This window comes from Agelaius phoeniceus, chromosome 4, assembly GCF_051311805.1.
Source record: "Agelaius phoeniceus isolate bAgePho1 chromosome 4, bAgePho1.hap1, whole genome shotgun sequence".
NCBI classification, from domain to species: Eukaryota; Metazoa; Chordata; class Aves; order Passeriformes; family Icteridae; genus Agelaius; species Agelaius phoeniceus.
Window position 1 is genome coordinate 63673396 of NC_135268.1, and position 26915 is coordinate 63700310.

Consider the following 26915-nt stretch of genomic DNA (forward strand, 5'->3'; position numbering starts at 1 on the left):
AATGATTCAGTAGCTAATCACCGTGCCTTTTCATTCCAATGGGAGAGAGCAACAATTTTGATTCTTGTTCTCCAAACATGCAAGACATCTTGCTCTAACAAAACCCCAGGGAAATCTTCCTTGGAGCTGTTCCACCCCAAGGTACAGACAGACATTTCCTCCCCTCACAGGTCTTCTAAACCTATAAGTAAGTTTCAAAGTTTGTTTCACCGTCTTGTTCACTGGGAATTCACACCCCACACATTTGTCAGTTTTCCTGTACCAGCTGACCTCTCCCTTTCACAAGCAGCCCTGCTCAAGCATTTCAGTGCCAGTATGAGTGAAGGCACAACAGAAGGTGGTAACAGCCAATTAACAAGGTTTCAGTTTCTGAGCTCTGTAAGTTGTGAGCAGGACTATATATAGAATTTTAGGCTAAGAACAGCATATCTGCCTTCAAATACAATGATATCTCACCACCAGTCACCCACTGAACACTGCTAGGTATTGCAAAAACCAGGACAGGGTTTTAATTAGCTACTTATCCTTTAATAAATATTCAGTGAGATTTTCACAGTTGGATAATCTATTTTTAAAATGAGAACTAAGAGCATTTTTAAAGCAGCTCTCTCAAATGACTTGCAGAATTTTAAGACATCTATGATTCATTTCCCAATAAATTTTGTTTTTTCCACCTGCCTACAATATTTGCAAACCCAGAAAAAAATCTGGAGGGGGCCAACAAAACCATATTGTAAAACCTTGAATCACCATCAGCCTAATCCAGTCTGTGTGTTGAAACCAAAAGGTCTTGTGCTGATACCAAAGGTCTTGTCTTTCTCTGCACCACATCTCAACCTATGCAGCTGTGGGCAAGTCATTCAAGCTTTCTGAGAGGGACAAAAGAAAATGTTTGGTTTTTTTTTTTTCAGAGCAGAGAGATGCCCATCTATTCTTTAAATTGCTGATGTGACTCTATGTTGAACAGTCAACTAAATTTGATATATGAAAATTAAGACAAGCCAGTGGTCAGGCTGTTGAGAGAGCAAAGCTATTCATGTCAGTAGGTGGCTGCAGTTTCACCAGGTCAGGTGTAATGTCAGACAGCATCCTAAGGACCAGCAGGATCAAATTCTGCTCTAACTCATACCTGGTACAATCACATCCCTCAAGGTGCTCCATAGGGATGAATCCCTGAGGATTAAAATGATGATACAAAGTGGACACTGAGTGCTATCTACCATCTACACAAATTTCAGTGAGGGAAAATGCTAAATCCTACGAGAGGTGAGGAACAACTCTATGAACAGTGCACCACAGGGGTTAATCAGCTGGAAAGCATAAGAAGATGTGGGGTCCCAGTGGACACCATGTTGGACATGAGTCACCAGTGTGTCCCCACAGCAACTGAACAGCCACATCCTGGGAGGCATTAGTGCAGCCAGCAGGGACAGGGATTGACCCTCTGTTCATCATTTAGGAGACTGGGGGGTGACACAGGGATGTGATCTTCCCTCTGTTCATCATTTAGGAGACTGGGGGGTGACACAGGGATGTGACCTTCCCTCTGTTCATCATTTAGGAGACTGGGGGGTGATACAAGGATGTGACCTTCCCTCTGTTCATCATTTAGGAGACTGGGGGGGTGATACAGGGATGTGACCTTCCCTCTGTTCATCATTTAGGAGACTGGGGGGTGACACAGGGATGTGATCTTCCCTCTGTTCATCATTTAGGAGACTGGGGGGTGATACAAGGATGTGACCTTCCCTCTGTTCATCATTTAGGAGACTGCAGCAGGCACCATCTTGGGCTCCTCAGGACAAGATTTACTGGAGGGAGATGAGGGAAGGTGGCAGGTCCAGAGTGCAGCACAGGACACATGGGCAGGCAGGGGCTGCAGAAGATGTACTTGCTCAGGAGAGATTGTGTTGCTGTCTAAAACTACCTGATAACATCTACACAAAACTGGAACTACGCTCTTCTCAGAGGTAAAGAGTGAAAGGACAAGAGGCAGCAGACATAAGCTGGAACATGGGAAATGTCAACTCAATATAAGAAAAAAAAATTACCATGAGCTTGCTGAATGCTGGAACACACTGTTCAGAGAGTCTGTTGGAGATATGTTAAAAAAAATGCCTTCAGCTGTCTACTCAAACTGGACTTGCTTTGAGCCAGGGGCTGGACCACAGGACCACCAAAAATCCCTTCCATCCTACATTATTCTAGGGCTATAGGGATGCTCCATATAGAACCAAAGAATCCTAGAATCACTCAGGTTGTAAAAGACCTCCAAGATCATCAAGTCCAATCTTTGACCAAACTCCACCATGCTCATATCATCACATAGTGCCATGTCTACTGATTTCATGAACACTGGCATAGATAGTGATCCCATCACCTCCCTGGGCACCCTGTTCCAATGCTTAACCCCCTTTTCAGCAAAGAACCTTTTCCTGATATCCAATCTGAACTTTCCTTGGCACAACATCAGCTGTTTGGAATAGCATTTCCCCTTGTCCTGTCGCTGATTGTCTGGGAGCAGAAACCGAGCCCCAGCTCACTACAGCCTCCTTTCAGGCAGTTGTAGAGAGCAGCAAATACCCCCTGAGCCTCCTTTTCTCCAGATAAACAACTCCAGTACCCTCAAGGTGCTCCTCACAGGACTTGCACTCCAGACTCTTCCTCTACAGAGCAGGAGACCTAAACCTGAAGAGCAGCACACCACCCTGCCTTTGTTCAGGAAGAACCACATATTGGTGAATACATGTGCTTTAGAATCAAAATGCCAAGAACACTCAGGCTGATTTCAGAATCTAGGGCTCAACACCCTACCTAGCAATGTTCAGTGGCTGACTGGTAGTGAGATGAAGATCACTTCATGAGATGCCTTAAGAAGCACCAAGTACTGCTTAAGTGGAAACCAAACCCTTTCCAAATTCAGCAGCATTAAAATTTGAGCAAATAAAAAGGTTTAGCACATTCAAAAAGTCTGTCATGACTGCTATGTTTAAGAAGAAACTGAATTTGAATTTCTAATTTTCAGTATTATCCTAATTTCTTAAGACATACATACACAAAAGATGTCAGTTCTTTCTAGAAGGAGCAGTGTTATATATGTAGGACTACACAATCTTCTGCTGAAAAAAAGAAAATAATTTAAGCTTTCTGATTCTTTATATTCAACTGCCTGGCCAAAGTGAATTGCCTTCTTGAAGACAGTAAAAATACAAATAGGTTGAAAGAGGTTTTATAGCTGGATTTGGCAGGCAACCCCTTGAAGAATACGTATCTGCCTCTTTCCCGTCCACATACTGCTCACCTCTATATGGCACACATTCAGCTTCTGTCACGATGCTGTTTTAAAAGAAAACTTCCTGAGCTCAGAAAGACTTAAATATAAAAATCTGAAAAGCAGACACAAACCTGCTTCCTTATTAATCCAGAATGCATGTGCTAATCTATCCTCCACCTAGGGGTCAAGTTGTTCTCTCTTTATCATTTACATGTCACAATTTTTTTCCAACTTTTAAGTACAAGAATACTGAAACTAAAGGGGTAGCTATTACATACACTCCTCCAACTGGGTACATAAACAACCCCCAACCCAACTTTACTAATTTCAGTAACACCCATAAAATCAAATCCCTAGTTTTTAGTATTCAGTCAACACACAGCCCACAAGTAACAGAAAATGTACTCTAGGTACCACAATAGACAGACCATATATCTTATATATGATTACTAAATCTATAGGACTTGTTAACACACTAAGACATCTCCTGAAAATTCCATTTTCAAAGAATTACCACAGGTATGACAACCCATTTCTTTCTGAAAGACTCAATGTCCTGCCCTTTCCCATCCTACATAAGAGCCAAACTGTCCTGACTGTGACAGCCATGTAAGAAGTATGTGCACAATTTTAATAAAATTAAGCTTCTATTGCTACAGCCAGCCTCAATTTTCTCCCTCTTTCTATTTTACTTTTACAAACACACTAAGCTTTTGAAGGAAATGTCTTTGGCAATCCTCTGGAGGACACAGCCCCTTCCAGTTAATGAAGCTGTAAGAAGATTGCTCAGCCACTTCCTGGGAATTCAGAGTAAGTATTTAATCTGCAACACTTTTCAATCTATGTTGTTATTCTTCCACTCATTCCTAGTTTTAGGCATTATCATCACAAAATACCACAGCAGAAAAAAGGCTTCACTAGACTATGAACAGCACTGGAAGAAGAAGGCATTAAGTTTTTAATCTTTACCCCAGCAGAGCAAACACGCAACTGAAACCTGATTTTTTTTTAAGAGCCACTTGGTTAACACAAGATAGAGAGAAACAATCAAAGAGGATGGCACAATATATTGTACTTCTACCAGTTTTTCTCTGAATACAAATTCTTTTTTTATTTTTTTTTTAACTTTAGCTTGTGGAAGCCCTGGGCAGCAGCATCTGACACCCAAGAGATGCCCAGGGATGAGCTGGATTATTTCTGACACTCCAGCTTTTTCACAGAGCAGGGCAGCAGGTTACAAATGCAGTGACCCTGAGCCATGTGGCATCCTACAGTAGTAATATCAGGAGACAACTGAGCTTGGAGTGCTGACTTTTTCCTGCTAGCTAGGTTTTCCCACTGCTGCTACCATACACTTCCCACATGTTTCTATTCAAACTTTATCTTCTCTGAAAATAAGGGGAAAAAAAGGACTTGCTACTGGCACTGGTTTACTATGCAATGTAGAAACAGTTCAGAAGTGTTACTTCAGCAGCTACAGAAATAGGGGTTGCAGAAGTGCTCATTTAAAAGAATTTTAATGATCCTGCAGCATTCTGGAGAAATGTGTCATGAGTGCAAAATGCCTTCTGCTGCCAGTGTTTTCATGCTGAAGATGGTAAGAGCCTGGCTTGGTTTCCATGAGAGTGGGAACAGCCCCACTGGCAGGCAGTCAGCACCTCTCAAATTCACACCATTCTGGAGGTTAGATTTCTAACACAGCACCCACATTAAAGTCTGGCTGTAAAAGGTAATGCCAAATGCAGTTGGCAACATCCACCAGCTACTACTGACAGCGTGCCTTGGTGCAGTATTTAAGGTTTCTGCCCATCTGTAAAAAATGAGGGCACAAATGGCTCTCCTGACTCTTCCCACCAAGGGAAATGTCAAGGTAGAGAGCTTTAAACCATTTCCCTCCTCTTTTATCATTACTGTTTCTTAAAAAACAAACAAGTTCTTTCTTTTGGCTTAGACAACATGTCTTTACAGCCTACCAACCTTATTTTTGCTGAGGATATCACTCAATAAAATAAATGCTGATGATGTTTAGATAGGACACCCTTCCCCATAAAAAACACAGGTTATGTCTGGCTTGCAATGACAGGGGTAATTGAAGCTGATTTAAACCATATAAACACATGACAGGATTCTTCTGCTGCTCTGCACCACAAATCAGTGTTACAACCCCCCTGGGAGACACTAATTGAATCCTGCTAGTCAGCAGGGCATTAGCTGGCTCTGATGAAGACAATATGAATTTGTGTGTCCTTCCAAGAAAAGCAACAAAAGCAGATCTGGGTCTCTCTACTGAGCGACTAAAAACAGCAAAATAGCATTTAATACGACTATTTAGTGATACAGAAGGTTAGGGAACATCTCTGATTTTATTTTTTGTATGATATATTATTGTTTCAGGAACTTCATTTTTTTTTTAAAAGCTTTACCACATCTTCATCACACATTGTATTTGCAGCATGAATAATTTCACAGTGCTGCAATTTAAATCACCTGAATTGTTAGGCACTTAAAAATAAATATTTTAGTCACAAGGAAAATTATTCCAAGTTTCCAGGGAGACAAAATAAACTGTATCACCAAGCTCTAAACTATGATTGACTAAATAAAGCAGGAGTTGGTATTTCCAATGGCCTGAAACCCAAGGTAGACAGTTTCTAAGTACAGTAATAGACACTTAAATACATTTCTGCTAAGCTCTAGTGGTGTGACTGAGGATACAAGCATGTTTAGCCAGAAAAATGGAATCAACCCATTGTTTTGGTTTCTCTTAAATGAAGGAGTACCTCACTTTACAGAAGGTACAAGTGCTGAGAATAAAGGTACCAAAAATTAGTTCTGCTCATCTCTAGAAGAGCTGTAATATTGCCAGGCTGCAGGCCAATAGCATGTACAGCCAGCAGTTAATTAATGAGATACACTTGAAGTCATTTTCCTTTACTATTAAAAGAAAAAATAAAATATGAAAAGAATTTTAGGATTTTTCTTATCTTTACTCTCCACATTTGTGTTAAATATCCAAAAGGAAAAATTGCCTATTAAACAGATCAGAACTTAGACAGAATTTAATATAATAAAGGCTTGTCCATCTCAGAGTCTCCCCTCTATCACAGCTATTATTATTATTATTTGTGCAATTGCTTTATTCAACTGAGATTCTGTCAGGAGCCACAGCTGCTCTGGGATTTGATGTCCTGCTCCTGCCCCAGCACAGGAGGATTCCTGAGCCCCATGGCAGGGCAGGCAGGCTGGCAGACAGCCACAGTGGCATGGCCATGCTGGTTTGGGACTGCACAGGCACCAGCACACAGAGCCCCTGAGCTGAGCTGCACCAGCCCTCCCGGGGCTCTGAAACCCTGCCACAGTGGGGGCTGCTGCTCTTGCACTCCTCAAAGCTCAGGTTTAGCCAGAGAAACTGTGGCAGCATTTCCATTTACTCCAAACTGCTAAAACTGTGTGTTTTCTGAAGGCTAAGTGCACTTCAAGCTTCTTCATGAAGTCCTCAATAGATGTGTTTGTGCTATTCCTACACAAGAGGATTAAGATGCAGGTCAAAATGACATCAGTCCCTTGTATTGCTGAGTTTGGGACCCATGTGGGAAATGAGCCCACTAATCTACACTTGGCTTTGGTAGTGGCCTGCTGAGGATTCAGCCACTGGCACTGGAATTCTTTGTAACTTCAGGCCAAAAAATGACAAAGCAGCAGATACCAGAGAAATTAAGCAACACTTGGTGCAAAACATCCTACAATGAAGACAGTGGAAGTTTCTAAAGTACTTTGAAAACATCACAGATAAGACAACATAAAAAAGAAAAACACATTTGGAAAAAAGGGAGGCACTCAAAATTACAGATTTTTTTTTTCTTTTTAATTCTGCAATTTTTTAAGGAGTGAGTAACAGAAAACCTTGTCTCTAGGCTATAGGTTAGAATGCCTGGCATTCAGGGCATTCTGGCATCAGAAACACAACTTCATGTAGAACACCTACCTGCAGACAGCACACACAAAACAGTCTGGGTGATAGGTTTTGCCCAGTGCTGAGACCACTTCTCCCTCAATGAATTCATCACAACTGAAGCAGCGTGTGCCATAGAGTCTCTGGTAGTCCAAAGTACAGATGTAGTCTCCCTGTCTCACAAAAAATCCTCCTTGAGCCAGGTCACATCCACAAGCTGCAGAAAGAGAATGGGCAGACTCAGAAGGCAAGAAACAAATGTTCTAAAATTAGGTTGATTTTTCACCTGTGATCTGAATGGTTCATAATGGAGCACTTCAGTGTATGGGCTTATGATCACAGAGAAGATGTGCATCTGAAAGACACTACTCTTACAGTAAATTACATCTGTCATGTATTTTGGGCACTAATAGCCTGGACTTATTTAATGTAAAACCTCAGTGCAACAGCTGTGAGCACAAAGTTAAAGTCTGTAGAAGTTGAGTTCAGGGTCACCATATACAACATCTAACATATTTAACAGGTTAAAAGAAATGCATAAAGGATATAAATCTTTAAAATCTAAAGCACCAGTGTTACAAAGAAACATCTCTGACAGATTACAGGTGTTTGATATTCCTCCTGGACATAAAAGGGTTAACTAGTGCTGTCTCTAAACACAGGGGCTGATGCTCATGGCAACTGCTGCAAGTTTCCACAAGTTAAATCAGTTTAAAGCAGCTCTCATGTTTACCTGATGAACATCACTCACCACATATGAACTGGAGGCATCTCCAGGTTCATCTGCTCCTGGCAAAAGTAAGGCTTTAGTCCTAAATGTCAATTTCTATTTTTAAAATTAAACCTGTAGGAAAGGGTTAAAGTTGATTAACCAAAGGCTTGTGAGACTGTTCAGGAGTTTTCTTCATTGCACCATGGATGGAGCTAGGCTGGAATTTTGAGAACATGTAAGATGGGAAAGGAGAGATACAATGGTTTGGTGAAGTCATACACTAAGAGCAGACATGTAGAACATAACCATCATCCACATTGGCCAGGGTCTTTGAAAACAGACCTGACTTGATTTAACAGAGAACTGGACTTCAAAGTGGTGATTGTGCTGCTGTGATGAGTACTCCTTTAGTACAAGGCACAGCACCACACTTGTTACTACACACTTCTGCTCCTGGGGATGTTCATGTGGGAATGTGTTCCCATCAGCAAATGGTGTTTACAGTCAAACCATGCTGAACTACAGCAGTGCCACTACTCACATACAGCCCACAGAAAAGGAGTGGGAATGTTGCTTATTAAATTTGGGTTGCATGTACTAAACATTGCAGAGTTGCTCAGTGCCTTGGTCCCAAAATAGGAGAAGTATCCACGCTTGTAAAATTCCAGATTGAGATTTACACTTGGGTACCTGAGAGCCCACAGGCACTTTGGTTTCTAAATGTCAAGCCTGGCAACTCACACCCAAAGCTGTTTGCAGTGTCAGAATCAGTCATCTTGCACCTAAACTACAAGAAAAATAGTCCAACAGAGGTGCCCAAGGCACAAAGCAACACACACAGCACAGAAACCCCAAGAAAGCAGAGGATCCAGGTCATTCATTCAAAATAACATCCAATCACCATCCCTTTTTTATAGTCTTTGTTAACTGTAGCACAGGAGGCCTGGGCTCAAGGCTCTCCTTGAACCTTCTGAGGGCTCATCCCTGTGTGGGATTTCAGTGCTCACCATTCTCCCTGGAGATGGCCCTGACTGCTAGGAGTCAGAAAACAACAATCACGCTACAACTGTATTAGTGCATGGTCAAGAACTGAAGAACTGCGGGCTCTAATCTTTCCTATAATTCAAAACAATTCCAATAATTCCAATTATTATTATTGCATGTGTCATGGACAACACAGATTAGATGGCTTATATTTGAATACATTGTTCATGTTCTCTACTTCACAGGCTTTACACATTTGCTTTAGCATTTCTTTCTCACCTGTGCTCTCATTTTTACAAAGGACAGGCTTTTTGAACAGACTTCCCAAAAATCTGGCACAACTTGCTGGATATCATGAGTTTCTTTCAGCCTATGTATTTCAGCTACCTACTGATGTCACAGAAGAAGAGCTCAACTATGGATTCAGGATGATGCTGAGCAGCATGCTGAGCTGATACTGATGCCCCAGAGCAGCTCCAAATTGCATCATACAGTGTTCGAACTTGTAAAATGGATCATAAGAGAAAAAAGTTAAAAGGACACAACTGCATTTCTGAAAAGAGGAAGGAGGGGCTATATCCCTAAACACATTTCTTTATGCTGGTAGTGGCACACCTGACTGCAGTGCACCTGGACAAAGGCACCAAGAGCCACTTGGAGCTACAGAACAGGCACTGGTTAACACATTCTGCTGTGCACCATCACAGAGGGACTTGCAGCTGGGCTTCCATCACCAGAGGAAGATGACTCAATAGCGTAGCCACAAATTATTTGCCACTGCTCTGTTGTGCACTTTTGTCCCTGTTCACCTGCTAAAATGAGAGATAAGCACAACCAAATCTGTATTTATAGCCTGAATGGAAGCCAGGCAGGCTCTCACTGCAGCTAAGAGAAGCCTGGTGCAAGGCTTGGGGCACATGGGGTCAGCAACAGTTGTGCCACTGGCATTTGGTGGCACTCTGTCTCACCCTGAGGGTATTGGCCTCTCTCTGTCCTGTCACTAAAGCAGTCTGCACCAATGCACTTAATCCTGGCTTCTCAGGAAACCCTGCAGTGAAACTGCTCTCCTAAAGAGAGACAGAAAAACAAGTTATTGGGATTTTAAATAAAAGTAAGCTCAGCATCCTCTCACCAGGCCCCTTCCTGCACCACCATCACTTCAGCCTCCCCCTATCCAAAGAGTGGCTGAATGAGCATCACCACCAGCTCTGCTCCATTGGCCATGCCTTGAGTCACAAACCCTTGCCTGCTCCTTCACTCTCTGAACCATCTGATCCAGTTTAACTTGGCACTCAGCTGACCAGAGAAAAACACAAGGATTCCAGTTAAATACTGGCTTGGATATTAAAAATAGTCATGCTTTAAAGCTGAGAAGAGCAGCTCTGAAAAGAGACCCATTGGCCTTCCCTCAGGTGAGATGCTGTGCCCCTAGCTGGCTACTTGTGTGGACACAGACACTGCCCATCTGAGATGATGCTGCAGAGACAAGAAACTGGGAAGAGAAAGCTGGAAGAAGTCTAGAGAGAATATCTGAAGGCAGCTACCAGATCTTACTCTCCTAGGACTGGAAATTAGCATTATGTCACATCCACTCCCACCTAGCATTTGTCTTCCAAAAGGAGTATCTGGAGGAAGGGTTATTTTTAACCTAGAAACAGTTTTCAACAGCTTCTGGAGTTCATCTTGGTGAGAAGAGAAAAGCACTGAAAACAGTAATTATATTAATGAAGAGACTAACACAGAGTAACTCATCTTCTTGTCTCAGTATTACCTTGCACACAAGGCAAAGAAAACTGTCTTTTCCTCAGCAGTTATAAGCTTTAGGAGGAATTCTAAAGTAGTGAAGAAGTGTTTGTGTCATATTCTTATGACATTTAGAAGCAAGCCAGTACCCAGATGTGCTATGGGACTTGAGAGGGACAATATCCACACCATTTTTAGGGAGGGTATCTCAGCTTCTCTTACAGCTGGATAATTCCACTTTTCAAGACCATGTGCAGCTGCCTGGCACCAAAATACTTCACATATAGATGTGAGGGGTTCCTCTACTGGTTTAGAAACTGACTACTTTTTTCCCTAGCACAGTGTCTGCAACAGCATCTGAAGCACTGGAATTTATGCAGTGTGTAATGGTTTTAAACTAAAATAAGTGCAATTTAAACAGGATGTATGGAAGAATTTTTTTAAGTGATGCTGGTGAGACACTGGAACAGGTTGCCCACAGAGATGATAGATGGTCCATCTCTGGAAAAATTGAAAGTCAGATTGGACAGAGCCCTGAGCAAACTGATTTGGTTGAAGACATCGCTGCTCATTCCAGGGGAGTTTTGACCAGATGACCTTTAAATGTCCCTTCCATCATGCTATGATTTTATAAAAATAAATAGCAGTAAATCAATTAATCAATGCATTTTAAGCACATTGCTATTCCCCTACTGTATGCCATCAGTACTCCATTTGCAGTGTACAAGTATAAAATTCATCTGTTTTCTGTGCTGGCAAATGAACCTACTGAAATTAGATTAATTTTTTGGCTGCATGGTGGGCCTAAAAACCAGCTGTGTCCTGAGCTGCTTGGGGGATGCTGCACTCTGTGCTGCTGCACATTGCAGCAAGCTGCAGCAGGCACTGCAGGTCTGGTCAGCCCAGCAGTGCTGTTCTGCTGCCAGCGTGCCAGACAATCAAATGGTTTGCTTACATGCAACTGCACATATCAAGTCTGTATTTTTCCCTTCCATCTTCTGCCTGATGTAAGTTAAATAAAATTTTTCTCCCTCAGCACTGTGGTTTTATGTCCACTTTGGTATTTTCCTCCATCCATGCGATGGATGCCACTGGCTGACTGCGATCCCAAGAATGACACGTAGTACACTGCTGATATTATTCTCTTTTGGCAGCTAAATTGTATGTATTCATACACCACCAATGAAGTCTGGGATCCCATTCTCCAAAAGCCCATGATCACATGAGGAATATTTCTCCTGGCCCCTATGCCTGTGAGAAGGAATCAGAACCACCTGGCAAACTTCCACCATTACAGCTTTGACTGAAGTTCAAACTGAACTGCAATTAATCTGAGGCAATCTAAGCTCATTTCCAGCAGATGGCTGTGACTCTGATACTCCTTCTTGCAGGGTCTGGTGTGGTAAGTCCAGATAAGCTTTTCACAAAACTTTTGGGCAAGTCTTTCCCAGCTCCAAGTTTGCTGGCCATACAAATACTGGCATGGGAATATAATTTCTTAGACAGAAGGAACCTTGCAATGGGGTATATAAACCATACAATTCCATCACTCTTCTGTGCACAAATGATCCTATCAACTGTCTTTCCAAACACATCTGTGAAATCAAGAACACTCAAGCCTGTCAGTCATTGGCAGGGTACTAGCAATAATATCCAAAATACCATCTATAATCTCAAGGACTTGAATGATACCTCATCCTGTTACTATCCAGGGCAAACAAAAGCAGCATGCAGCCCCAGAAAAGTCCTGCACAGACCTGCTGGTCTCTTCTCCAGCTTCCAACCAGGAAATGCAGGAAAGACAGGTCTGATGGAAGAAAACCAGCAACTTTCAGGAGCAGAAAAGATACAGACAACTGTGGGGATACATCTTGCACTCCACCATGCAGATGCAGCACTGATGAAGCTATAGAAGATAGAGAGTACAGCACCTACACAAGCTCCCTGGCTACACTGGCCATCATGCTCACAAATTTATTTGTGGAGTAAACACAGTGGCAGGAAAACCCTTTGAGATTCAGAATGCTCTTATGAGATTGACAAAACATTAGAGTGTACCAATTAAAATGAAGGAGAGTTTTGGAAGTTTCCTGTGCACTATGTACCTTGAATCCTATAATAAATGGGAACTACACATTGAGTAATTTTTCATTAGAAAGTATATTTCCATTTTCCTTCTGGAGAGTATAGTTTCCCAATAGCTTAGAGACAGTGTTGCTGCCCTGTAAAAGCTCTCCCATAGTCTTAGAGGTGAACAAGGTCCTCACAGCATTAGGTATGTGGCTGTTTCCAACTACCAAAATAATCCCCAGGAAAACTGGAAAAAATGTCTCGTTTATACTAATTTCTTATTTTAAGAACTCAATCTGGTTACTTAAAATTTACAAGTATGCTAAAGAAATTTAAGAAACAGAGTAATGTGTTTTAACCCATTTTAAACCTAATAACATCTTAAATGTCTATCATAAAATACTGCTGTCATTAGCCAGACTATTTAAAACAGGTTTTTAAAAACAATAAAATACAGTAAAAGCCACAACCCAAAAGAAACCCCAACATGCAAAGCAACAACACCAAATATTTTCAGATTTTTTTTAACAGTGCTTTGGGTGCCAGTTCCAGGCTTGCAAATGAAGTCCCTGCTCTATTCACAGATATGGCAGATGGCCTCGTGTTAATGAGTTGCAGCAAGTGGGAGGTGGAATAATACCACTGTGGCAGTGATGAATTTTAGGCAACAACTCTCTCTGGGTCTCAATACAGGCATCACATCACCTTAGTGCACTGAAATGCCCAGTAGCTGCTCCACAGTGCTGCTGTACCCCTGCTGTGTCCTCAAGGGAAAGAGCATCACAGTCTGCAAGCCCCCTGCAGAAAGGCATCCTTGCACTGAGTTTTTTGGTTTTTTTGCACAGGGAAAACCTTACCCCAAAAGAGAACTTGAGTAATTAAAAAGACTTCTGGGCTTTTTTTAATAATAATAATTCTGTGACATTATCTAATGTGGGTTGAAACCATGTATAATGTTCAAAATTTCTCTATATGAATAGTGTCTTTACTGCCTACAAAGCTTACACAGATTTGAAAATCCTATTCTCTAATGAGCACTTACCTTTCTACTATAACTATAATGGACTAGAAGGATGCAAATAAGGAGTAAATAAATTGGAAAACAGAAGCAACAGAGGTTTGGCCTCCTTTGGTGGGTAGTTAGCTACCTTCTATTGAATGCTATTAAGATATTCCTTTACCAATACTTGTAACCATGATTCCTCCCATTTCACCACGCTTTACTAATATTATGTATTTATTAAATTCGTGAAAGATACTCTTAAAATAAGATTCATCAGACTCTGGTTGAAATATATCTGTCATGTTGCTAGAGTGCTGGTGTGATGGGTGTATGGCCAGGATGTGAGGGGCTGCAGAAAGGTCTTCATGAATGCAAAGAAAGGTTGCAACAAGAACATGATTATAAAAAAAGGAAAATTACCCATTACTTTGTGATAGTGCAAGTTAATTAACTGAGCTGCTCAAAATTTGCTTGAGCTGTAATTATTTTTAGAAAAACAGATTAAAAATTTTAAAGTTCAGGTTTCAAAACTACAACATAGAACCACTTGCTGATACATTAAGTTACTTTTGCACCAGCAAAAGTGATCATTATTATCATCATCATAATTTCAGTGAAATAAAAGATTACAAGCTAACATGACATTGGTAAGGCAGCCCTAAACCTACCACACTCTGCAACCTTGGTGAGCATTACACTGTGAACAGTTTTTCCTGTGATACTGAGTTAATATGACCAGGGATTGCAAACTCCTGAAGGACTCAGGAAGTGCTGGCCACATTGCTGAGAGTACCTGATGAACAAGAGTCCCTACACTAACCCCCAGTGCCCATGACAGCAGAAATACCAGAAATTGCTACTCCCTGGCAAAATCCGGGACTGGGCAATCTCACAAATGAGCTTCCCGTAAGTGACTCCCATTTTGAAATGTGAAACCCTGTAGCTATGCTCAAATGCAATTCCCTCAGATTACTCAGTGTAGCTTAGAACTTATTTATATCCTAGCAAATGCATTTGATCTAACAAAGAAATAACTCCTATGGCCAAGTTACTCCATGTTTTTAATATTTTCACTGAATATTTTGTCTTAGCTCTTCCCATTAAGGGGACTTCCCAATAAATGATATAACTCTGGATTTTGTTGCATGTTCTACTGAGAAAATGGTATAGAAGTGATATATGCAGACCTGGGCTTTTTCACAATTCCCAGGACACTGCAGGGTCACAGAAACACTAATCCCCAGCACCACATACCCCATTCTAAGGTGAAGATGTGATAAATTCTAGCAGATTAATTAAAAAAAAACCATGAAAAATAATGGGAAGTATTGTTGCAATTATTAATGAAAATTAATAATTGCAACTGCTGGCTGTGCCAGCAGGGAAGACTCCATGTGCTGCACCCATAACAAGCCAGCAATGAGGACAATTTTGATTAGGGGTAAAACAAGACACATACAAGATAGAATGAAGCAGGTATAGCACATAGGTCATGTTTTCACCTCTCTGGCTCACACTGGAAGTTTATTTCCTTTCATGGAGACAAACCAGGAAAGGACACAGATGTGAGTTATAGTTCTTCTCACATACGTACAAAGAACACTCTTTAGCAAGATGCTATGGGTTCTCCTGTTGAAATTGGTCACTGCAACTCTGGAAATATTAGGATATTGTCAAAACACAGAAAATTAAATACTAATGAAACAGGGTAATTTCTATCATTATCAATGATCTAAGAGGCTACCCAAGATAATATAATTATAGCACCTACATCTTCCTATCTACAATTCTATGTTAACCTGTCTCTCTGCTGGGTCTACTAAATCACAATTGTAAGCAATCCCCAAGTTAATATTTGTCTAATACCATCTGCTCCATTAAATGCAGTTCTGACCTGACAGACACCCTCAGAATAGTTTATATTCAACATTTTTTTTTTAAATTTGACAGTCTAAGTCATAAATACTTTATTACAGTGCTTTTTATTACAGTCCTTGACACTTTTATTTTAGTGGTAACAAATAAAAAAAGAATTAGCAAACATGGGAACCAAAGCCCTTGAAGTCTGATGAAATTTTGCCTTACTATATCAAAGATACCAGCTTCATTATAACGGTACTTCTATCAAACCTGATATCAATGGGATATACTTTAAACCAAAAATTAAGTAAAAATTTGAAGTAAGGTTAGATGGCATGTTCCCTGCAGAATTTTATTAGCAGATTAGACATGCAGCTGAACAGGTAATAACACAAATGAATAGATATGAGTACAAACCTTATTTATAATGCCTATTTACCTCCCTAGGTCCTATTGGACTTTGATACTGAGCAAGACTAGCAGATGCTCCCAGTACTGCTGTTAAATTTTTTAATCTGGATGTGTCTCTTAGTCTTGAACAATAAAGGAGTTATTCGCCTTCAAAAAACTTTCAATTGTTTAGAATCATTGTCTGGGGAATGCAAGAGGAACTGGATGGAAATGAAAGAAGAACTGCATGGGAATTAGTGACTTTATCCTAACCTTTCTTGGTTATGCAATTTCATTTGAATACAAAAGGCATCTATGTAGTTGCTGTTACCATTCTGAAATTCACAAGGTTGCCCAGAAAAGTTGGGGCTGCCCCAACCCTGGAAGTGTCCAAGGTTGGATGGAGCTTTGAGCATCCTGGTCTAGTTGAAGGTGTCCTTCCTCATGGCAGGGGAGTTGGAATGAGGTGATCTTTAAGGTTCTTTCCAACCCAAACCATTCTATGAATAATCAGACAGAAGTATGGCAATACACAAAACTGCCTTTCTACCCTAAAAAAAGCGTAGAAATACAGAATTCAATGTATCTGACCCTCTGAAACCTCATAATTTATCCAAAAGTATCAAAGAATTAGTTTCAAATTTCACACATATTCAAAAAGGTGTAACTTCTTCCAGTGTTACGTCATCTGTCACTGATGAGGTCATTCAAACAGACCTCAGATACCTCCATTTGTCATTTGTCATTCTTATCAGTTAGCATTTTCCACCACTGTACAGCTCTAAATTCTGTGAGAGGAACCAAAATTCCCTGCAGCCTTATAACTATTACATGTTTTCTGATGCAGGCTACAAGGTGGTTTAACACAGAGGCAGTCAACCAGGCAGGCAGGCATCCTGGCAGGGCAATGCAGCAGCCCACACATGGGATTATCTGTCCTGGACAGCCCTGCATGCTGGACACACAGCCTGGCTCCACGTGCTATCTTTGGTGCATGAGTGAGACAGGACAAACTGCATGGCTGAGCAGCATTGAAATAAATGCACCACAGGCAGGAATCAACAATAGGATAAATACATTCCCAGAACCATCACCCTGCCCGTGCACAGCAGAGGTCATGGCACAAAACTCTCCTCCAAGGCTGAAAGCAGATACATTGATCAGAACTGAATACCATTTTTTTTTGCTAAATCCTAACACATGAACTGTATTCCTTCATCCACTAATTTAAAAATTTAAGCCACGTTTGCCTAACCTGCTTTTTCTCCTTTTATGCAGCCAGGGAAATGTATTGTGACTGTGGTCACAAGGGTTTTCAGGATGAAGAAGAGACGAGAATGTTGACTCCATGATCAGAAGGCTTGATTTATTATTTTATGATATATGTTACATTAAGACTATACTAAAAAGCAATAGAAAGGAAAAGGTTTCTTCAGCAGCTAGCTAAGAATAGAAAAGAATGAATAACAAAGATCTGTGTCTCAGACATAGCAAGAGCCAGCTCAGCCATGAGTGGTCAAGAAATCCAAACACCCACAGGAGACCAATCATGGGTTTACCTGTTGCATTCCACAGCAGCAGATAACCATTGTTTACTTTGGTTACTGAAACTGCAGCTTCTCACAAGGAAAAATCCTAAGAACGGATTTTTCATGAAAGATGTCTGCGACATTGTATATTCAGTGTTCTGTTTGTTCCAAAGCTCTTCACACCTAACAATATGGCAAATCCATATTACAAAGCAACTTATGCTTCTTAAGTAACAAATAAAGCCCAGAAACAAAATAAAAACAGATACCAGAAGAATGCCAGAAAAATTGATAGAAACCATTGAAAGGTGATAAAAGAAATTAAGGCATATAAATAATGAGAGAAAACCCTCAAAGCAATCATGTGGGCAAACTTAGCAAAATGATTAGTAAGGAGGAGGGCAAGAGCCTTGACACCTAGCAGCAGTTTCACCACACCTCTGACACTCTCCTGTGCCAGCTGAGAGACTGGCAGGTGGCTGACAGATGCTACCCTGCTACCTCACTGACACTGAGATTTTTTCCTCATTTATCCAAGATCTGCCAGAAGCAGAACAAACTCCTTCTTATCTCTTACAGACAGATAGGGGCAATGCAATTCTACAGTGCATTCATCATCTTCCTCTGCATGGGGGTGGGAAAGACCCCTCTGCACTGCCTAAATTTGGGATCAATGAATCAGTTCAGTGACCATATGCTGCATTTGCTGGTGACCTGGCATCATCTAAATGGAGATGGACTATAAAAGCAAAAAATTGGATGTACAACTCTGTCTTACTCCTTCTGCAGAATTTGTTTTTTCTCATAGCAAATCTATTAAAAATACAGGAGGCTTGGACTTCATAAAGATGATAATATGGGCTAAATAACAGAATGTTACTGGTTCATGTAGGAAACAAGACTCTTGAATAACAGATCAGCTGCTCTTTTACTGAGCTAGGTCTGAAAAACTGATTTAACAGTGAAATTTGCCATAAGAACAGCTGGCTTTAAAAGAACGTAAAAGATGAATGTATGGGCTGTGGTCTGCTTTAAATACTAATCTCTTCTGAATAGATGACCAAAATATTTTTGTTGTTTAGGAAAGTGCAGCATGCTTATTTTGCTTGTGGTGCAATTTTGCAAAGAACACAATTATTGAGTTGAACATTTAGTCCTGTCTGTCTAAATCATTAAAGATTGCCTCAGTTTTTAATAGTATGTATTCAATCCCATTGGATTTTAAAAAATATCAGTATAGCTAACAGATAGTGACAGTTTTCTTTCTAGTATTTCCTCTAAAGAGGAGTAGGAATAGTTACAGTAACACATCAGGAAGCAGAGACATGCTCATGTCTCTAGACTGGGCTACAAGGTTTAATAAATGTCATTTATTAAAAGCACTGGTTAATAATAGAGTAAGCAGGTTGTTCAGTCAACATCAGTTAATATTTATGTACCTGTACATTTAAAACAAGTTAGATCTTTGCAGCTTCCAGACAAGTTTTTAAACAAGCAAGTATCTACAGAAGGGGTGCTGTATCAGATAATTCCCTTTTCCTGTGACCATCCTTCTGCTATTCATGAGACAATATTAGATCACCAGGCACCAATCTGGAGCAAACCAAGTCATTCCCCCCAAAAAATGGAAAAGCACAGAGGGTAACACTGGAATTTAAAGATCACAGTCCAGCACAAGAGAACCTGGACAGATGTGGCCATGGTGCACCCTACAGCACACTAATTAGAGAGCTGGGGGACAGAAAACCTCTGAGTTTCTTTGCAAATGTTCATCCTCTCCTAGCTCTGCACTGTTCTCCCAAGTGCTCTTCTTCCTGACATCCCAAACCTATAGTAAACTCCAATATGGATATAAACAGCTTTATATCCATTGAAAACATTCTCCAGTTTTGGGACTTTGGTTGTTTATTATCTTACAGTAAGGAGTCAGGGATTTCACAGTAAATCCTTTCAGGCATGGATTGGATTGTAAAATATGCTTGTGAAGTTTGCAGGATCATTAAGTCACAACCATTGCTAATGCCCTACTTATAGAAGCAGCAGTCACACTTACCTTTGCAAACAAAGCATTTAATATGGAAATATTTGCTCTGAACTCTCAAAACTTCTCCTTTGCATGGTTTTCCACAGGTATTGCAGAGAATTGCAGTACTGGATGGCTTCTCCAGCTGGCTATGTACAGCCTGTGGTTGGGAAACTGCAGGGGAAAACAAAAAGTAGAGCATTTTAAAGGCCATAGATGCATCCTCTGTAAGATCTACAAGCAATGACAATTAACAACACCTAGGACAAATCAGCTCAAGCAGACTAAAATTTGAACTTCTGGGATTGGCCAGCACAGGAGAAAAGATCTGCCAAAAGGAGTTGAGGCAAGCCAACCCTGTTATTTCATATCTTTGAAAGCTTTTGACTGAACACACTTCAAACATAAATCAGAATTCCTTTTAGAAGAAAGTCTATGATGATCAAGTCTTGAGAATCCCCCGCCTGAATTTCAAAAACTGCTTTGTCATATTTTCTCTTCAAGGAATCAAAGAATATAGATAAAAGCTATAGTTTTTATTCAAAATATCTTTAATGGGAGTTGGTAACTCTTACACTGTGAGCTACTGATATTTAAAGTTCATAGTAAATGCCTTTTTTTACTGATTTTAAAGCAGAAATAAAGCTCTCTAGATGTTTTGAATACTTCTGAAATATTGACATCCCTGTAAATAGCACACATATCTGACCATTAACCAAAGTTTTTTGTCATTTTGTAAGAAAACCACAATTTCAAGAGGTTAGGTTAATCTAGGTTAGTGAAAATTAAGTGAATTAAAAATTTGCTGCCATCTTGTGATGTAAATTAGAAATTGCATTTATTGTGCTGTTGATAAAATGAGATAAGTAGGCATCTCAATGTGTTATGTGGAACAGGTGAGATATGACCTTATTCTTGCAGTGCTGCTGCAGCACTTGCATCAATATTTTATCAGAGTACTTAGGAGTCAAGAGAGGAAACATCAAGGCAGTTAATTATAAAGGAGCTGTACTGTAACTCAACACATCTGGCTTTTTCCCTGTGTGAAGAACTAATAACAGGAAAGCACATAAAGCATTTCAAGTAAATGACATATTTAATGACATTTTCTTCTGCAATGTGGCATGCTTACTCAAAGGCTGGGTTGCTTATTTCAAAGTGATTTTGTTTAAATTTTAGCTACAAAATAAACTCACCAACCAACCAGTCAAGATGGAGCAACCTCTCATATGCCAATAGGCTTAAGCAAAAAAGGCCTTTCCACATCCACTGAGTTGAAGGAGTCAGTATTTCAGTAAGATGCTAAGCTTCCCTCCCACACACTCTTCCAGAGGACTTGCTGCAAGTTTTACCCAAAACATCACTTTCTACTCCTGCAACTAAAGTGGTTTGAGTTAGTTCTTTTGGTTTGTTTGTTTTTTTTTTTTTACCCAGCAGATAGATGGGCTTGAGCTTCTCATGACATTGTTCACCACCCACCAGCATTCTGCCTTGTCTGCTAAAATTACATGTTCTGTGATGGTCTAAAAGTCCTGCTCAAGGCATTGTGAACTTTGGAGCAATTACTGAAGGCCTGGTTATAATTAAGGACATCTCCAATGAAAACACCATAAGCACGACAGGCAACGGGAAGCTTACAGAAAGGCAGATGCTCAAACTTACACAGAGCAAGTACAGATCCTTCAGGCTACTATGAGGGTCTGATTTATTCCTCAAATAAAACCAGAGGAAACTCTGAACTTTGCAATACTTTACTTTTGACACAAGAATCTCTCTGTACTGTAACCTGCCCAAAACAAACGACCCACCCTGAAAAAGAATCAACCCTGTAAGAAACCAAAACAAAATATTTTCATGAGTTAGTTACTAGAGCAGCAGCTAAAAGTGCAACTGTAAATAAAGGTTTGCTCCCTCCAAAGTATCAAATCTGTAGCATATAATTCATGAAAGACTTGACTTAAAAAGAGCTGACCATAGCCAGAACATTTGGGCCTAAGGAGTCGCATTTGAAATAAAAAATTCTGATTGGAACAATTAAACAATTGACTTTTCCTCACACTCCACTATTCCCCTGTTCCAGCCTTTGAGGGCAGCATCTCTCCAGAGGCATCTGAGCCTGGCCAGCACAGAAAGCTGCCAGCTCATGCTGTGCTGAGTCCCACAGGGCAGAGAAACCCAGCCCAGAGCAGAGCCAGGAGGAACCAGAGCCCTGCCAGGGCCAGCCCACCCCCAAACACCCATCCTGCCTCCAGTGCCAACAGCCTCCCACTTCCAGAGAAAACACTGCTTCTCCATTTGCCTTCTTGCCCCTGGGACTCCAATGCTGCACTTTCTGCAAAGCAGCACAACACTGAAAACTGTTGCAAAGTTGGGGTATTTTGGTTTCTGGCACTGGCTGCAAGCTGAAAATGTGTCAAAAACCAGAAAAATTTGTTTCCCATGATGTATTTGGTGCTCAGTGTCCAGAGCTACAGGACAGGACTTCACATATTTCCTTCCCTTTGCATCTCTAAATTAAGGTTTGGAATTAAAAACTTAGTAACTCAGCTATAAAAGAAATTCAAAAAGGAAAATATTTAGGTTTGGGTTTTTAAAAAAATTCTTCTTTGAAATTTCTTCTGGAATTTTTCTATTAATTTTGAAGTAAAACAAAGCATATTTAAAATATACACTGCAGACAAAGAAATAATTCTTTTTCTTTTCTCCCAGTTCAGAACTGAGCTACTAAGTATTTCCCACAAAACCCCAGTGGGAATACAGTGCCTCTGAGATCATTACAAAGAGGTCCTTCTGAAGACAGTTTGAAACACTTACTCTTCCATCTAGCACAACAAAATCATATTAATTAATCAAATATTAGTTTGCATTTTAAGACATTGACACATAATATGGTTTAGGTTGAAATTTCAACTGCTGACAATTCTGAGAAACTAATTCAGTTCAGGAACTTCATTTTTTAACTTACATTTCAAACCATATTTAAGGAGATAAGTTTTACATGGCAATTTTTCAGTATTCTACCTTTATGCCTTAATGTATCAATATCAGTCCTCAAAGCAGCAGAAGAAAAAATCAACATATATAATAAGTGAAATAATGAATTACTGATGGAATGCAATAATCTGAGACTATTCATCAGATCATAACTGACTAAAAAGTTCATTAAAAATTAAATGCTTCCATTTTACCCCAATTTGTAGAAATTTCCTTCTTAACTTTAAGCTACTTTTTCTAAACCAAAATAAAACTGAATACCTGATTCCTCTAAATTTGCCTTTCTCCCAGACTACATTCTGCTCCAGCAGAGGTATCCTCATTAATCCTTAAACCCTAAAAGGATCTGACTGCACTCACTTTTTGACAAGGACAAAAACTGGCAAGGAATGAACAATTTCCACAGTTTCCACAGGACTTCTTTGTGCAAGACTTGTCTGCTGGGGACATTACTGCCAATATTCTTGCCAGCTATCCAGGGCTCACACATCTCTGATGTCAAGACTCAGACTGTCTCCACAGTAGATAATTCTGCTTAGCTCTGGACCAAGTGGGGCACATGAACCAGCAACAGTTTGCTGAAGAATTGTCAAATGAGATAAACTCCTCAGACTCACTTCTATACTGCTTATTCTAGACGGGCACTTGCTGCATGTACCACAGGGAAGGAGGGACAGTGGCATTGCTTATTATTAAAGCTGCATTACACATCTTATGGCTGCTGTAAAGTGATGTTTTCAGTGTGCTTATAACTTCTGCATATTCACAGAATATCCTGAGTTGGGAGGCACTGACAGGGATCATCAAGTGCAACTCCTGGCCCTACACAGGACCATCCCTAAAAATCCCAATATTTCCCTGAGAGCTTTGCCAAACTTTACCCATTCACATAAACATGACTTGCATTTGATGATCTCAAACTCATTTCTTCAGGGAAAATTTCAGGCAAAATGTTTAAGCTTTTTATAAAGGTGAAAAAAGGTTAATATACAATATATTGGTTTTCAACATGAAAAAGAAAGCAGAGCAGCTTGCTTTTGGAAGTATTTGGATCAAAGGCTGCAGCCTGACCTCAGTGAACACTGTGACAGGTACACTGGATCCAAAATCCACAGCTTGTGGTAAAAGCCCATCCCTTTGACCAAGCCCAGCTCCTTTGTCATTGCTAGACCAAGCAGGATTTAACAGCTCTGGGGACTGGGTTAAGGTGCCAGAGATAAGGGAAAGATTGGGGTGAGACAGGAACACTTTGGAAGCAGAGCAAGACAAACTGATGGTGGTGGCAGAAGGGAGAGGGTTCACAAGTCCCTGGTCATGCTCTGCTCAGGAGCCTGGGATAGAACATGTCACCTCCTCTCTGCTGTGAGCAAACTGCTCAGGGAAATCAAACTCTTGGCAAAAGAGCCACTCTAGGATTGGGCTGTGCAGAAGATGACAAACCCTTTTGCTATCAGGCTCTCCAAGAGCTAAATGAGAAACCTTCATGACAGATTACAGACCTCATGAAGAAACATGTCCAGAAACTGCAGAATTCGACACAGTCCTAATGCTTTTACCAGTTTGTTGTGTTTTGTTTCAACTCTGCACAGGAACCTACAGGAGCCATTTCTGAGCTTGGAAATCAAGTACTGAAAATTAACAAGTGTCATGCTTAAGAATGCACATTTAATCTGGAATCAAACCTCAACTATAAAGTTTAATAATAAAGACTTTCATTTTCTTTGTTTACTATACAGACATAGTTAAGGCCACATAACTCATTTGTGTCACATTATTTAACTCTGTTCTAAAAAAAACAGTTTAATAGATTTACTGCTCTTGGTGATTAAAGAAGCGCAAAATTATAGAGGGCCAAATGACACAATTTGATATTATAATCTCAGAATCCTTGAATGATTTGGGTTGGAGGGGACTTTAAAGGTCACCTAGTTCCAACCCTCCTGCATTGGCAGGGACACCTTCCTTGACATTGCTCAAAGCCCCATCCAACCTGTCCTTCTGGGATGCTGACATTTTAAACAGTACTGTGATCTAAAGAGAGATGTAATTTGAGTGGAAAGACAAAAGTCACGAGAAAAGAAATTTTATTCCTAATATTTGCAACAACCCCAATTACTCTCAATGGAGGGAAAGTGGCAATTCCTTGGCAATTCCTCACCAAGGTTCCTGGAAGGATTGTGCAGAACCAGAACCTAAAGGCAACAATGCAAGGAAAAACAAAGGGCCTGGGGGGTGGGGGAGCACCTTCCCTGTCCTTTCTGTGGATTGTTCTGGTGCTTCGATTATTGTGTTCTGGGGGCTGGGATAAAAAAGTGCAAGCCTTTCATTTCAGGCTCATACAAATAAAGCATCATTGGCCTGCAACAGCAACCCTCCATCAGCAGAAAAGATACAACAATTTTCTTTAGTAACTATCAGCACTACAGGCTCCTCTATAAATCCACCACTTTTTGCTTCATGAGATGAAAACATATTTTTGAGTGGAAAAAATATTAGACATGAAAATTTCAAACTGTAATTATAAGCTGTTTAGTTCATAATAACGTTCACTTTTTTCAATAAAGGCAAAGGCCACATTCCCACTCTGAACCAAAACCACACAGCACTGGTAAGGGATGTTATTCTGCAAGAAGGAATTACCAGCAAATTATCTTTGCTTTGACACTGAAAATTTATCTCTATAACTACAGGTGGCTACTGAAAATCAAAATAAACAAATATGGTACCCAAATTCCATTTACTCACTAAGGATTTGAGAAACAGGACAAAATTATTGATTGCTGTTATGCTCTATCAAGTGACTTGGGGAGGGTGAGGTTCACAGCAGCCCAGAGAGGAATTAAATTTGCAATCTTCCTGGAGCAGGATTAAAGACGACACACACAAGTACTGCAGGAATTAGAGATTGGAGTTTAAGTTGTTGTTTTAACAAACCCTTCTTGTGTCAACTGAGTCAAAACACTCAGGGCTGAATTTAAAAACATTCAGATGTTTTTAAAGATCTGATAGGTTTTTCTTAAAGGAAAGATGCATTTAAGTGCCTCTAAATATCCCAGTGAAGCATTATTCCCACTGCAGAGCTGGCCTCTGCTCTCTCCTTGTCTTGGGTCTGTGTTTAAAATCCAGTGACAAGGGGCTGTGCTGATGTGAGGATAACACAGAAATACAGAATACAGTAATACATGCAGTGATCAGAGAGCTACATGCATGTCAGCTGTATGTTCCATTTAGAGAGGGGGTTGTTTTTGGTTTGGTTTTTTTTTCCCCTAAGAACCAGTGATTCATAATGGAGCCTTCTGGGGGCCTGAGACCCCATTGGTCCTTTCCACAGAAAATATGAGAAAAAGAGTAATTGTGTAATGGGAACTCCACAAGCTCTTCCCATCCATCCTGCCAGCCCCACTCAGCCAGAGCAATTCCCTGGCCCCAGCCCTGCCTAAGGAGTAGAGATGTTAGAGGGACTGGAACAGAACATTAAGTAACTGGTGTACCCTGTTTCTCAATTAGCACCTTGTGTTAAGTGACTTTACAAATGTGTTCCCCTGCTTTATGGTGCCTTCTCAATAAAATGCCCTGTTCTTCTGTATGTCTCACAGGAAACCAGAAGATCAGGAGGATAAAGGGAAAGAAGTTTTGCTGTCAATGTCCATATTACATGGCCCCTCGAGCCCTCCAGCTGGCCACACAGAGGGCTGAGGTGTCCCCAGGCCAGCACAAACCTCACTCCCTTTCCCAGGAGTGCTCCTCTGCACCAAGAGGGTCTGGGCATCCCCCCAGAAGTGCTCACTGCTCTTTCCAAGACCTCTCTGGGGGCTCCTACAGTAAAGCATTGCTAATTCTTTAGTTCCTGTATTATAAGAAAAAGTATTCACCAAGTTTGACAAATCTCTACTTCAATATGTCTCAATGTGATTCTTTCACATTGTCCAAAAATACAAAGTAAAATGCTTCAAGAACTGTGTTCCTTTTTGAAATGTATACCTGTTTCTACTACATAAAAGCAACCCCTCCTACAGTGCCTTTCCAAGGCATGCCTTTGCCAGCACTTCCTACTCATCACCATCAAAACAGAAACCCACAGCTGATACAGGGCAGGCACACAGCACAGCTGAGCTGACCTCTGCTTTTACCACCAATTACTGAGTTTTTGGGACCAGAGGCAAAAGAGAGGTGTTTCCAACAGGATGTGAATAAACCATGCACAAGAGATGCAACACAGCTCAAGTCTTCACACAAGAGTTTAAAATCTCACCATATGCTCTGTGCTAGATTCACATCACATAAACAAAGCATAAGCTAACCTCCTGCCCTCATTATTATAATAAAATATTTACTGAATTCAAACACAGTTCATAGAAATCTCTGCTGAGTTTGAATAATT

The 26915-nt window shown here is 40.5% G+C and overlaps 1 protein-coding gene across 8 annotated transcripts in view; it reads right to left on the reverse strand.

Annotated features, from left to right (window-relative positions):
* The window catches only part of ABLIM2 (actin binding LIM protein family member 2), a 131942-nt gene that overhangs the window by 75070 nt on the left and 29957 nt on the right, over positions 1–26915 (reverse strand). For all 8 annotated transcript variants that reach the window (XM_077177760.1, XM_077177759.1, XM_077177757.1 and 5 more), the window contains exons 2-3: positions 19571–19714; positions 7260–7443 (exon numbers count right to left, since the gene is read on the reverse strand). In XM_077177760.1, coding sequence (XP_077033875.1) covers positions 7260–7443; positions 19571–19714 — 328 coding nt within the window. The remainder of the gene's footprint in view (positions 1–7259; positions 7444–19570; positions 19715–26915) is intronic.